This window comes from Taudactylus pleione, unplaced genomic scaffold (assembly GCF_031769625.1).
Source record: "Taudactylus pleione unplaced genomic scaffold, aTauple2 ptg001724l, whole genome shotgun sequence".
NCBI lineage: Eukaryota > Metazoa > Chordata > Amphibia > Anura > Myobatrachidae > Taudactylus > Taudactylus pleione.
This window is the reverse complement of record NW_028286121.1, coordinates 172,470-186,544: the sequence shown is the minus strand read 5'-3', so window position 1 is coordinate 186,544 and position 14,075 is coordinate 172,470. Positions and strand designations below refer to the sequence as shown.

At 48.3% G+C, this 14,075-nt stretch overlaps 1 protein-coding gene across 2 annotated transcripts in view; it reads left to right on the top strand.

The window, feature by feature from the left end:
- Positions 1–14,075, top strand: part of DNAH2 (dynein axonemal heavy chain 2) — a 189,244-nt gene that overhangs the window by 100,519 nt on the left and 74,650 nt on the right. For both annotated transcript variants that reach the window (XM_088464631.1, XM_088464632.1), the window contains 11 exons: positions 53–189; positions 463–600; positions 2,785–2,943; positions 3,031–3,183; positions 3,550–3,641; positions 3,793–3,991; positions 4,071–4,295; positions 5,416–5,520; positions 10,545–10,733; positions 11,610–11,695; positions 12,095–12,225. In XM_088464631.1, coding sequence (XP_088320757.1) covers positions 53–189; positions 463–600; positions 2,785–2,943; positions 3,031–3,183; positions 3,550–3,641; positions 3,793–3,991; positions 4,071–4,295; positions 5,416–5,520; positions 10,545–10,733; positions 11,610–11,695; positions 12,095–12,225 — 1,614 coding nt within the window. The remainder of the gene's footprint in view (positions 1–52; positions 190–462; positions 601–2,784; positions 2,944–3,030; positions 3,184–3,549; positions 3,642–3,792; positions 3,992–4,070; positions 4,296–5,415; positions 5,521–10,544; positions 10,734–11,609; positions 11,696–12,094; positions 12,226–14,075) is intronic.

Below are 14,075 nucleotides of genomic sequence, written 5' to 3'. Positions count from 1 at the left end.
ACTTTCTCTCCTGCAGGGGTGAATACTGTACATATATATTTTTCTCTTATAGATGAGCGGCCGGATGAGAAGTGGATCGTGTTTGATGGACCGGTGGACACTCTGTGGATTGAAAGCATGAATTCTGTGATGGACGATAACAAAGTCCTAACTCTCATTAATGGGGAGAGGATCGCAATGCCTGAGCAGGTGAGCTAGCAATCAAATGAGCCCTGTGATAATAGACTATAGAACTGGCATGTCTGAGCAAGTGAGCTAACACTCTCACTGTTACTATCATAGAAGTAAGGTCATTATTTCTGAGTAACGAGCCAGAGATCATCTCTGCGCTGTGGACAGAGACCTGTGCGACTAGTAGAGAAATCGTGTTAGGTAACAATAATCCTGAGACAAATAGGATACAGTCCGCTAGTATCTGGGCTGGGCCATGGATCTGTCGCTGAGCTGCTCCTGTTTCCCCAGGTGTCGCTGCTGTTTGAGGTTGCAGATCTCGCCGTAGCCTCTCCGGCCACCGTATCTCGTTGCGGCATGGTGTACACCGACCATACCAGCCTGGGCTGGAAGCCCTTTGTCCAGTCATGGCTGGAGAAGAGATCCCAGGTAAGACAGAGGCAGCAAATCAAAGGGCTGATATCGGACTGCGCATTTCTCCCTGGGACAGCGTGAATGAAGAGAGAGAGAATGAGTAGATGGGAGTCGGTGGGTCAGAAAAGAATTAAATGTCGGATTGCGGGACTAACATACAGAGGTAGATCTACTAAGGAGCCGTTTGTCTAGAGGCCAATCATCGCCAACTTTCACCGATAGGTTTTTAACCCACAATGGCTTGTTTAGCATTTACTCCTAATGCCATTAGTCAATGCCGCTTTGGCAATCCGCTCCTTAGTAAATCTTACCCCTATGGGCCATATTCAATTTGAAGCGAAAAGTCTGAGGCCCTGATTCAGAGCCGGACGCTATTTGCGGTCGTTCGTTCACAAAAAAGGGGTGGCTATTCAAATGAACTGTTCGCTCTTTGCGGTCTGTTCACGCCTATAAGTCTGAACGAGCGAACAAAACTTGCGGTCGTAATTTTGAAAAAGACGCCCCCTGGCCGCTCGCACCATACGTCATGTCCGCTATTTATTAGATTAATCGAGTACATCGACCAGCGTATGAACTGCTCGCTATTCTTGTGGTTGGTTTTTGCTACCACAATCTTGCGAGCAGTTCTGACTATAAAATAACCCAGTGACGTGGTCAATGACGCTGCTGTATTAATTATGCACACCCATAAAACGCCCGTTTTGACCTTTAAGCACGCCTGCATTCGGATCTCCACTCCCTGTTTTCAAGCACCTTCCCCTGTTACCACCCACATACACCTCATCCTGTCACTCAAAATAGCAGGCACTTGCTATATAGCGAACAAACGTTTTTCGGCCGCACTAACTGGTTCGCGCATGCGCATTACAAACCGTACGCATGCGCAGATGTGTGAACATCGCTCGGAACGAGCGAACGGCCGCTTACGAGCGGCTCTGAATGAGGGCCTGAGTCCGGACTATTCACCGTCGTCAGAGGTTTTGCCGGTGAAAATGTATCGCACGCGTCCCCGCGTATCCCCGTATTCAATTGTAAATGTGCGAAAACGGGACCCAGCTAATTGGAAATCGGCGAAAAAGTTCTGGCAGTTTTGGAGAAATCACCCTGACACCCCCCTAAAGATGCTCTGACATGGGGGATCACTATAAGTACACCCCGAATAGCCCTGCTAAAGGTATTTGGGGTTTTTAAATGGTCTCAATAGTCGCTATTTTGCGTCTTTGAGCAAGTGCTGAAGAAGAGCATTTTGCAATTTTTTGGGGGGGAAATTAAGTAGTTCCATCAAATTTGGGGTACAAGAAAATAGGTACAAGCATAGTTCTAAATCACTAAAATAAGGCTTTAAAGTGCACCAAAAAATGCACCTTCAGCAAGTACCTGCAATTAAAAAAAACCCCTCCCCCATACTTCCAGACCCCCCCAGAGGCTATTTCGCTAGTGTTTGAATTTGTAACCCAACTTTTTTTCTTTTTTTTTTTCGCCCATTTTTTCAAAGTGCTTTTTTGGAGTGTCCTTTGTGGTTTTTTTGGCGTTTTTTGACACAGTTTGCGTCAGGGGGGAGTGTCAAAAGGGTGCAGGGTGGTTTCTGAAAGCTTGCACCCCAAGACCCCAATTCTGCACTTTTTTCCGCCAGGTCTTCATAGTCTAAATTTTTTCGCCTATTACACTGCATTGCGTTATCGCAATTCATTCACTACTGGCGTGCATTGCAGCCAAGACGCACGCGCAGTCCTCCGATAATCGCTCAACTGCGTCAATATCGGCATTGCGTGCATATTGGAATGTGGCCCAGAGGCGCAGTAGCGATTGAGAGGCATGTTATCAGTAATGTATTCGGAGTTCCTGGGAGGTGGCTATATAGACGCACGGAGATTCGTGGTCTCATGGGCGCGTTATGGGAGGGTCGCAGGCCTGTCACTGAAGTGGTTGTAAGCTAAGAGGCGTAATTGCTCACATAGAAGGCCAGACTCAGGAGGAGATTCCTCACCTAACATGGGGTTGGTGCACGTTCCGATGGCGCATCTGATAGTTGTGTCTAAAGACTCAGAGTGGGCGTCTCAGCCCTTGCACAATCAGACACCAGGATGTACATCAGCGAAGGGCTTATTATACTAGTATCAGCATAAAGTCGCAGGCATCATGATGCACACACGGACGCCCACTCACAATCAGCCGCTAAGCGTTTCCCCCTTTGTGCAGGCAGAAACAGAGACCCTCCAGCGTATGTTCGATAAGTACGTTGGGCGAATTCTCGAGTACAAACAACAAAACTGCAAGGACCTCGTACCACAGGAGGACACCAGCGGGGTCATCTCACTGTGCAAGTTGTACGACTCTCTTGCTACACCTGAAAACGGGGTGAGTATACTGCTGGAAACGCGCCTCTGTGTTTTCTGTAATCCCGTCTTTCCGACCTCCGCCACTTATTCTGCGTTGCCGTCACAGGTTAATCCGGCGGATGCTGACAATTACAGCCGCATGGTGGAGCTCTGGTTCCTCTTCTGTCTGATCTGGTCAGTCTGTGCTTCTGTGGACGAAGACGGGAGAAGAAAGATTGACAACTATATGAGAGAGCTGGAAGGAAGCTTCCCTAGCAAGGTGATAAGAACATAGCACAATGGCTGGAGGTGTAGCATGAGGGTTCTAGACCACCAGTGTCCCGAGGATAAGTAGAGGGGATAAGGAGGGGGTTAGGGTTAAGCACTAGGAGGAGGGTTATGGATTAGGGGTGCAGGAAGGTAGGGGAAGGGGTAGTATATTCTAACCCTGTCGGGATGGTGGTGTCAGGATGCTAACTTTCAGGCCCGGGATCCCGAGCTTCGGCATCCGGTACCTGCAACTCTACAAATGTTGAGGCAGCATACCGGACGAGCTGGGACTCGGCTACTTCATGCAGGTGATACTCAGTGAGCTGCTCTATTTATCTGAATCGCCTCTATGAGTAATGTATTTGTCTCCCGTCAGGACACCGTGTATGAATATTTTGTGGATCCTAAATCGAAGAATTGGCTCAATTTTGAGGAGAAGCTGCCAAAGGGTTGGAGAATTCCTTCCAAGTACGTTCTAGAGCGCAAACCCCTGTATTCACCGACCTTCACAGTGCTTATTCCTTAGCATAGTATTACTAATCTCTTCTGTGCTCCATGGTATCTACTGCACCCTGTAACTAGTGCCAGTCTGTGATGGTCCTCTTGTGTCTCCTCACAGTGCCCCATTCTATAAGATCATGGTGCCAACAGTAGACACTGTGCGCTATCAGTTCATCGTCAGTGCCTTGGTTGCCCACCAGAGCCCAGTCCTGCTTGTGGGGCCAGTGGGTACTGGGAAGACCTCCATCGCCCAAAGCGTTCTGCAGTCACTAGATGCTAACAAGTGGGCACTGCTGACCGTAAACATGTCTGCCCAGGTAACCACATTACAGGAGATTTATCCCAGCAGAGCCTTGTGGTACCAGTGTGCAATATCACCTTCTCCTACTTCCCTAGACAAGCTCAAACAATGTGCAGAATATTATTGAGAGTCGTGTGGAGAAGAGAACCAAGGGCGTCTATGTGCCTGCCGGAGGCAAACAGCTGATAACCTTCATGGATGACCTCAATATGCCGGCTAAGGACACATTCGGATCACAACCCCCTCTTGAACTACTTCGGCTCTGGATTGACTATGGCTTCTGGTATGACCGTCACAATCAGAGCATCAAATACGTAAAGGTCAGACTCACGACTGTTCTCATGTGTACATATGGTGCTGAGAACTCAGGTTATTTACTGCTCCCACATTGAGAAACTCAGTCATCCTCTTTCCTGCCCTGATATAGCCTCATACCTTTCCCTTTCCTGCCCTGACATTGTGACATCACACCCTCTACTCTACTTCCCTGCTCTGACATTGTCACCTCACACCCTCTACTCTACTTCCCAGCTCTGACATTGTGACCTCACACCCTCTACTTCCCAGCTCTGACATTGTGACCTCACACCCTCTACTTCCCTGCTCTCACATCGTGACCTCACACCCTCTACTCTACTTCCCTGCTCTGACATTGTCACCTCACACCCTCTACTCTACTTCCCAGCTCTGACATCGTGACCTCACACCCTCCACTCTACTTCCCTGCTCTGACATTGTCACCTCACACCCTCTACTCTACTTCCCAGCTCTGACATTGTGACCTCACACCCTCTACTTCCCTGCTCTGACATTGTGACCTCACACCCTCTACTTCCCTGCTCTCACATCGTGACCTCACACCCTCCACTCTACTTCCCTGCTCTGACATTGTCACCTCACACCCTTTACTCTACTTCCCAGCTCTGACATTGTGACCTCACACCCTCTACTCTACTTCCCAGCTCTGACATTGTCACCTCACACCCTCTACTCTACTTCCCAGCTCTGACATTGTGACCTCACACCGTCTACTCTACTTTCCTGCTCTGACATTGTGACCTCACACCCTCTACACTACTTCCCTGCTCTGACATTGTGACCTCACACCCTCTACTCTACTTCCCTGCTCTGACATTGTGACCTCACACCCTCTACTCTACTTCCTTGCTCTGACATTGTGACCTCACACCCTTTACTCTACTTCCCTGCTCTGACATTGTGACCTCACACCCTCTACTTTACTTCCCTGCTCTGACCATGTCACCTCACACCCTCTGCTCTGATATTTTACTTCTTTGCTTGGGCATTATGTGAGCCTTAGACTTTTGCACTTATTTTCCGCTTTGACTATATCTTTCTGACAGTTTTAATTCACATATGTTCTTCATCCCGTGACAGTTTCTTGATCTCCATTTAACTTATCCCATCCTCCCCATCCAGGACATGTTCATTATGGCAGCAATGGGTCCTCCTGGTGGAGGCCGCACGGCTATATCTGATCGACTCAAGAGCAGGTTTAACCTTATTAACATGACGTTTCCTTCGGTGAGTAATTAACTGCATTAACTGATTACCTAGTGAGGGTAATCTGGGATTTGCACCCTTGTCGGAATATACTGGTACCTAGGGAGTATATTTACTAAAGTGAGAGTTTTTAGAAATGGAGATGTTGCCCAGAGCAACCAATTAGATTCTACTTAACATTTATCTAGAAGTTAATAGCTAGAATCTGATTGGTTGCTATGGGCAACAGTTCCAATTCTAAAAACTCACTTTAGTAAATATACTACCTAGAGAGTTTAATCTAGATATGGGAGTTGTTTGTTCCAGTACAGTTGAACCATAGAGAGATTATTGGGTTATTGGGGATAGAGCACCGTGGGCCTGATTTGAATTTTGTACATTAGGAGCAGCATTTTGGGCAAAGCTAAAATGTGTTAAACGATATGGTATTGGGATAGGACAACACTGCCCTTTAATGTTAAAATAAAGCTATCTAGTATTTCTTCTTCAGGGTCCATAGGCTCCACAGGGGTTTAGGAGATGGCAAGGACATCCAGGCACCACGCAGTTAATTCTCCCAGGATGCACTGGGCCTCTCCCTATACCCCGCACCCCACCCCAGAGGCACCTCAGATTTGTTTTGTGTCCGGCCGGAGTCGGGTCACTGTAGCGCAGTGGGGCTGTTTTACAGCCCCAGAAGATTTTCAAGTTGGAATCTACTAGCGGACAGCGTTGGACAGTCCAGTGGATGTCCACGCTGCCGCTCCATCACCCCACCGACGCTGGTACTGATGCGGGGATCGCGACGGGAGCCCGAGGTTTGTGCTAGTCAGACCCCACGGGACTCCCTGGACTGTAGCCGGATTCACGGGGAGACAGGTAAGAACACGGACCACTGCTTGCGGTGATCCGCTTTGTGCAGTCCTCTCCCCGGGGAGATGGTAGAGGAAGATGACTCTGAGCCCTCTCAGCGAGAGGAGGAGTCTCAGCCTAAGATCAATGTCCCAGCTCTGTTACGTGCTGTCCGTTCGGCTCTAGTCATAGAGGAGGACGAACCACCAGCTCCCCGGTCCATACATGCTCTGTTCAGAGAAATAAGGACTACTTCTGCAATATTTCCTTTATCTGATCAGTTAGTGGAGCACATGGAGGTGGCGTGGAAATCGCCTGGGAAGCGATTTCATCCTCAGAGATGCCTGGCTTATGCCTATCCCTTTCCTGAGGAACATTGTACTAAATGGGAATCACCTCCTGCGGTGGACTGTCATGTGACCAGCTTAATCAAATGTGCTACTCTGTCTATGCTATCCATTTCTTCCCTAAAGGATACCACGGATAGGAAGGTAGAGGTGTGTTTAAAGTCAATGTATTCTCTTTCAGGGGCAGTCTCCAAGGTGGCCAAGGCTATGGAGTTCTGGGCAGACTCTCTAGAGGAGTCTTTTCCTTCAGATGCTACCACAGATCAAGTGGCTCTGGTGGGTAACCTCCGTGATTCAGCTACATGTATCAACGAGGCTGCTTTGGATGTCACCGTCTTATCCTCTAGGATTTCGGCTGCTGCGGTGTCAGCTTGCTTACCATACAATGGTAAGATCTTGTTTGGTCCTGACCTGGACAAGATTGTGGATACGTTGGCAGCAGCTAAGTCTGTGTGTCTGCCTTCAGCATCTACTTATTCAGGATCCCGGACCTCGTCCTTTCAGTCCTTTCGGCCCCAAGGTAAGCCTACAGTCAGCCCTCAAAAAGACTACCAAGCCCAAGAAACAGGCCTGGAGTACCAGCTTTCCGGCGGCCAAGTCCGATGACAAGTCTTCAGCCTCACAGGACGGGCCTCCCCTTGGGGGATCCCAAGGTGGGAAGCCGACTACTTCAATTCGCCCAGTGCTGGTGTCAGGCCACCGCAGACACTTGGTTAAGAAAAGTGGTTTCTCACGGGTGCGCCCTTGCCTTCCACAGAAAGCCTCCCCAGCAATTCTTCTGCACAAGCCTTCTGTCAGACAAAGATTAGGCATTACGAATCCAAAAAGCCATACAATCCTTGCTTCAAGCAGGAGTTGTCATCTTGGTCCCAGTTCCTCAGAGAGGATGGAAACCCTCCGCTCAATTATACTGGCTATGGAACCGGAGGATTTTATGTTATCGCTGGATATTCAGGATGCATACCTGCATATTCCAATTGCTTCATCTCACCAGCGTTTCCTCCGTTTTGCTATACAGCAACAACATTTCCAGTTTCGGGCTCAACCTTTTGGTCTCTCAACAGCTCCGAGAGGGTTTACCAAAGTTATGGCTGATATGGCAGCCCATCTACGGCATCAGGGGGTTCAACTGTTGCCTTACCTGGACGACCTCTTATTGTTGGCAGGGTCTCCAGAAGTACTTCACCACCATCTACAGCTGACAATTTCTGTGCTTCAGACTCTCACGGGTGGTTGATAAATTGGACAAAGTCCTCCTTGACTTCATCCCAGAGGATGCTCCATCTGGGAGCTCTGTTGGATTCCCAACAGCAGAAAATCTTTCTAACACAGAAAAGATCTCCACTTTGCAGACGCGAGTGCGCAGATACCTCCACAGTCGCCGAGTGTCAATCCACTCAGCAATGCCAGTACTGGGGTCCATGGTATCGACATTCGACATGGTGGAATATGCCCAGTTTCATTCCAGACCTCTACAGAAAGTGATCCTCTCCAGGTGGAATGGATTACCCCATCGGATAAAAGCACAAACGAGGGTGCTTTAAAACGGAGGTGCAGCTGTCTCTTGCCCTCCCCAAGGGGCGCCCATTTTTCTGGAATGGGTCCTCCGGACGACGGATGCCAGGGGCGCAGTGACAGGTCCACACTCATTTCAGGGGCGGTGGACAGCAGAGGAGTTGGCTCTACCAATAAACATATTGGAGCTTTGGGCGGTCTTCAGGACCCTACAGCAAGCCAAACTCCTACTTCACGGAAAGCCCGTGCAAGTTCAGTCAGACAATGCCACGACTGTGACTTACATTAATCACCAAGGAGGAACTCGAAGTCAGGCGGCTATGGCAGAGGTGTCACGCATTCTAACATGGGCGGAAGGTCATCTCCCAGCCAAATCGGCAGTGTTCATTCCAGGAATTCTCAGTTGGGAAGTGGACGTCATCAGTCATCACGACGTGCATCCAGGGGAATGGTCTCTTCACCAAGAGGTGTTTCAGCTCCTAGTGGACAAGTGGGGCCTTCCAGACGTGGACCTCATGGCCTCCCGACACAATCACACACTGCCAGTGTACGGGTCAAGAACAAGAGATGCTGAGGCGATCCTAGTGGACGCTCTGTCGGCACAGTGGTCCTTCCAGTTTGCGTACCTGTTCCCTCCATTCTCCCTGTTTCCTCCAGTAATTCAGAAGTCAAACAACAAGGAGGCTCAGTCCTGCTGGTGGCTCCAGCGTGGCCCAAACGGCACTGGTACTGGTCTCTCCATCGACACTCCATTGCTCTTGCCTCAATGTCCGGACCAGTTGTCTCAAGGTCCTTGCCTTTACCTGGACCTGGGTTGTCTGTCTTTGACGGGGTGGCTCTTGAGACATCCCTCCTAAGGTCTAAGGGTGTTTCTAGCTCTGTTGTAGATACTATGATCAGAGCACGAAAACCAGCCTCTGCCAGGGTTTACCACAGAGTGTGTCCCCGGACATTTTGGATTTCCAGAGTGTTGGCCTTCCTTCAAGCGAGTTTGGATCTTGGTCTCCATTTGGCATCGCTGAAGGTTCATGTCCCGGCTCTGTCTGTATGGTTCCAGAGGAGGATTGCTCCTCTGCCCGGTATCCACACCTTCCTCCTGGGTGTCCTCCGGATTCAGCCTCCCTTTGTCCCTCCTGTGGCTCCTTGGGATTTGGCTGTTGTACTTAGGGGCCCTCCATTTGAACTCCTGTCTTCAGTGGATCTCAAATGGCTTACAGCAAAGACTGTTTTTCTTCTGGCCATAGCTTCCGCCAGAAGACTGTCAGACTTGAAATTGTTGTACCAGCCTTTCAGTCTCCAGACCTCTCGGCAGGTGAGGCCTCTTTGGATGTGGTGCGGGCCCTCAAAATTTATGTGGAGCATACCAGTTCCCTTCGGAAGTCAGACTCCTTGTTTGTCTTCTCGGATTTCACAAGTAGGGATGGCCACCCAATAAGCAGACATTGGCTAGATGGCTGGGTATGACGGTCTCTGAGGCTTACACTCAGGAGGGCCTTCTTGTTCCACTCTCTTTTACTGCTCATTCTACTCGGTCTGTGGGTCCCTCATGGGCAGCTTGCTGTGGCGCTTCGGCTTTTCAGCTTTGTAAGGCTGCTACGTGGTCTTCTGTCCAGACCTTTTTAATGTTCTATGCATTTGATACCTTTGCCTCTCAGGATGCTTCCTTTGGGCGGCGGGTTCTCCTCTCAGCACAGGAGGGTCCCATCCTTAAAAGGACTACTTTGGGACATCCCCAAGGTCTCCCTGTGGAGCCTATGGGCCCTGAAGAATAAAATGAGAGATATGGTAAGAACTTACCTTTGTTAACTCTCTTTCTTTGAAGTCCATAGGGTCTACAGGGCACCCACCATGACCCACCTGTCTTCAGATGGGCTTCGCTCTGGTCACCGTTTTTTTCCGTCTCCTGTGAGAATGTGATTGTTGAGTGTTCCAGACTTTCTTCTCTCTCTCTCTTTTACCCTCCTCTGGCCTTTGGCTTGTTGCGAACTGAGGTGCCTCTGGCCCGGGGCTGGGTATAGGGAGAGGCCCAGTGCATCCTGGGAGTGAAAAATTAACTGCGTGGTGCTCAGATGTACTTGCCATCACCTAAACCCCAAGGTCTCCCTGTGGACCCTATGGACTTCGAAGAAAGAGAGATAACAAAGGTAAGTTCTTACCATATCTTTCATTTTGTTTGCTAAATACAAAAACATCCGGTGTTGTGCCTACATTGCAATAAAGAACTGCATTTGCACACTTTGCGTCGCAACATGATTTGCATAGGTTCAGATTTGCAACTTTTGAATGAATTTGCTCCAGCTGATTGTGAGCGACTTATTAGACATGCTACTGAGTTTTCTCATCCTCTCCCAGGAGTCTCAGATTCATCGCATTTTTGGGACAATGATGAGTCAGAAGCTGCAGGACTTTGAGGAGGAGATAAAGCCAGTTGGAGAAGTGATCACTCAGGCGACCGTGGAACTGTATAATGCAGTCACTCAAAGATTCCTTCCAACACCTGCCAAGATTCATTATCTGTTCAACCTCCGTGATATTTCTAAGGTGAGGAGCCTAGAGTGAGAGGTGAAGAATACAGCATTAACATGGGAAATTGGATTTTGTGTACTGGGAAGAAAAAGGGACAGACGTTGTGTAAAAAAGTAATAGCATTGTGAACATTTAGCGTAGGGAATCCGCTAACAGAATATGGTGGCCACTGAGTTCAGGAACGACAGTCTGGTGGCCATTGAGTTTTGAAAAGAGAGTCTGGTGGCTATTGAGTACAGGAAAGAGAAGTTTGTGGCCATTGAGTTCAGGAAGGAGAATATGGTGGCCACTGAGTTCAGTAAAGAGATTACGGTGGCCAATGAGCTTTGGAAAGGGAGTCTGGTGGCCATTGCGTTCAGGGAAGAGAGTCTGGTGGCCATTGAGTTCGAGAATAGCGAGTCTGGTGGCCATTAGGTGCAGGGAAGAGAGTTGGGTAGACATTGAGTGCAGGAAAGTTGAGTCTGGCGGACAGGAAAAAGAGTTTGGTGGACATTTAGTGGCAGGAAAAATGTCCAGTAGAGGGAAAAGAGTCTGAGGAACGTTTAATGCATAGAAGAGTGTCCGATAAATATTGAGCACAGGGAAGAAATTGTGGTGGTCAATAAGTTCCCGGAAAGAGAGTGTGGTTGACACTGAGTACAGGGAAGAGAGTTGGTTGTGAAATTATTGCGGAGAATAATGCGTCTTGGGAACATTTAGATTAGGAAAGAGAGGGGCACAAGGAACATAGAGAGGGAGAGGGGGAGACTTTAGTAGACAGACTAGGCATGGTAGTGGGAAGAAGAGGATCAACACGAACTGGGGTGGACAAAGTGTGCGTGAACAGAGAGGTCAGTGAGATATTGACGAGAGATAAGTGAAATAAACCTCCATCTCTCCTCTTTGCTACAGGTATTCCAGGGCATGTTACGAGCCCACCGTGACCTCCACGATACAAAGCAGAGCATCACCAGACTATGGGTACACGAGTGTTTCAGGTAACATACGCACATATAAACACATATGGGACAATCAAACTTTACCACCGTCCAGGTAAAGAGACTCGAAGACTGAACTAGTAGCGCCATCAACTGGAACAAGGTTGACAGTATCCGGCACATTAGCTGCTGTAGAATTACACATCCCAGCATGTCCTGCTACAGTTCTTCTGTAAGGGCATGATAAAACATAAGCAGGGCATGCTGGGATGTTTAGTTCCACAGCAGTTGGATTGCTGCATGCTGCATGACCTGGTAGATGTTGCAGGAAGATCTGAGATAGTTGAATTATTTTGAGATACTGACGTGGAGTCCTTCATGCAGAGATATTCATAGCAGCGTCTGAATAAGTCAGATTATTTCACTTAGAGTACGTCATTGTTCCTGTCTCTCCTGCAGAGTCTTCTCAGACCGCCTGGTGGACACTTCGGACACTGAAACCTTTGTAGGGATTCTGAGCGAAAAGTTGGGTTCTCTCTTTGACCTCAACTACCACAATTTGTGTCCCAGTAAACACCCACCTATTTTTGGTAAGTTGCAGTCTCTTATGTATATCAGATATCCATGTGTTTGTGTATACCCAGGCTTTCCCGTACGCCCTCGACTATTTTGTTTCTATAAATAATTACTGTTCATCTTCCGACACTTATTTTAGATCTTTCTAAAGAAAGAATACGGTTTCTGCTGCCATGGCGATTCAATAATTTGAGTTGTGCTACCATGACAGTGATGCAACACACCTTCTCAGACGATGCCAGACCCCCATATATCGTTTCAAATGGGATGCCTTTTGCTCCTGTCTAGACACCTGTAATAGAAGACTACAAATAAACAAAAGTGCTGAATGTAATACAGAGAGTCCTGGTGTCTCCTCACTGCCATGATTGGCTAAAGTCTTGACCGAGGCTAAGACGAGCAATATTTTAGAAGACTTATAAATTAATGTGTCTAATTGATAAATGTTTTTATTTTCCGTTCCATTACATGCATTTCCAGATAGTCTAAGCGGGAGTAAGTGCATACTCCGCCATGCTCATTGCTACATGCCAATTTGTACCTGAAGCCTAGCGCGGCCAGTCCATAGCGTCATTAGAGGTTACCTCATCTGCAGAAGGGATTTGAGAGCCTATCTCCATAGTTAGGACACTGACACGTCAGATTCCCGCTGTAGTCGTGTCTGGTGAGGAGTCAGACTCCGAGTACTTATCTCAGTAGGAGGGGGACATGCTTGAGGATTTAGAAATGGGTGGTTCCTCGAAGTTTGATGAGGAGCTCACTAGAAGGCTGGGTGTGGATGACTGTGCGTCAAGCAATAAACATTCAAGACAGCAAGGCGTTGGCGGAGCCTGGCAGTACTCTGTTTATAAGAAGAAGACCTTGTTGATTTACTTCAACTTCACTTTTTTAGTTAGAGGACTTAGGGCCTGATTCATTACAGATCGCAATGGCGATTACGCACACAGACGGCCGATTGTTGCATACTGCTCATGTGTATGCACGTGAGCAAAATAGGCATCACTGCGATAGCACTGCGGAGGAGGAGCTTCCGCCTAAATTGAACGTACCTGCACTAGTGAGGGCTGTCAAATCAATTATTCAAATAGAAGATGCAGAGCCCATTCCTAAGGCAAAAGAGCCACTCTTTAAGCGTCAGAAAGTGGTCCTCACTCATCAGCTTTCTGAACTCATGAGCGAGGCATGGAATACACCAAGTAAAAAGATCCAGTTGCCAAAACGCCTGGTTTCTTTTTATCCTATTCCAGCAGCTGATTGCGCTAAATGGGAAGTTTCCCCAGTGATGGATTTCCACGTGAAACGTCTAGTTAAAAGCACTACTTTACCTATACCTACAGCATTCTCCTTAAAGGACTTGATGGATAGGCAGATTGAAGCTTGCCTTAAATCTGTGTATTCTCTTACAGGAGCTATTACTCGTCCAGCCGTGGCTACTGCCTGTGTGGCCAAAGCCACTGAGAGCTGAGCAGATGCTCTAGAGGACACATTTCCCTCTGATGCTTCTCGGGAACAGCTGTCCTACATCTCGCACATCAGGGATGCAGCCTCCTATTTAGGCAAAGCAGCTTTGGATACTGGTCTCCTGGCTTACAAGACATCTGCTACTTTGGAAGTAGCCCGCCGTATCATTTGGCTTAATTCGTGGAAAGCCAACACGGGCTCTTAAGAAGGCCTTGGAATCACTGCCTTATGCTGGGGAGATCCTGTTTGGCCCAGAGTTGGACAAGATTGTGGCTACCTTGGCAGCTTCTAAGACGGCTTTCCTGCCCTCAGCATCTACGCCAAGGCCTCGGATGTAATCCTTTAAGTCCTTTCGTCCCCAGGGAAAAGCTAAAGGTCGGTCCTTTCCACGGCAGTCGGCTTC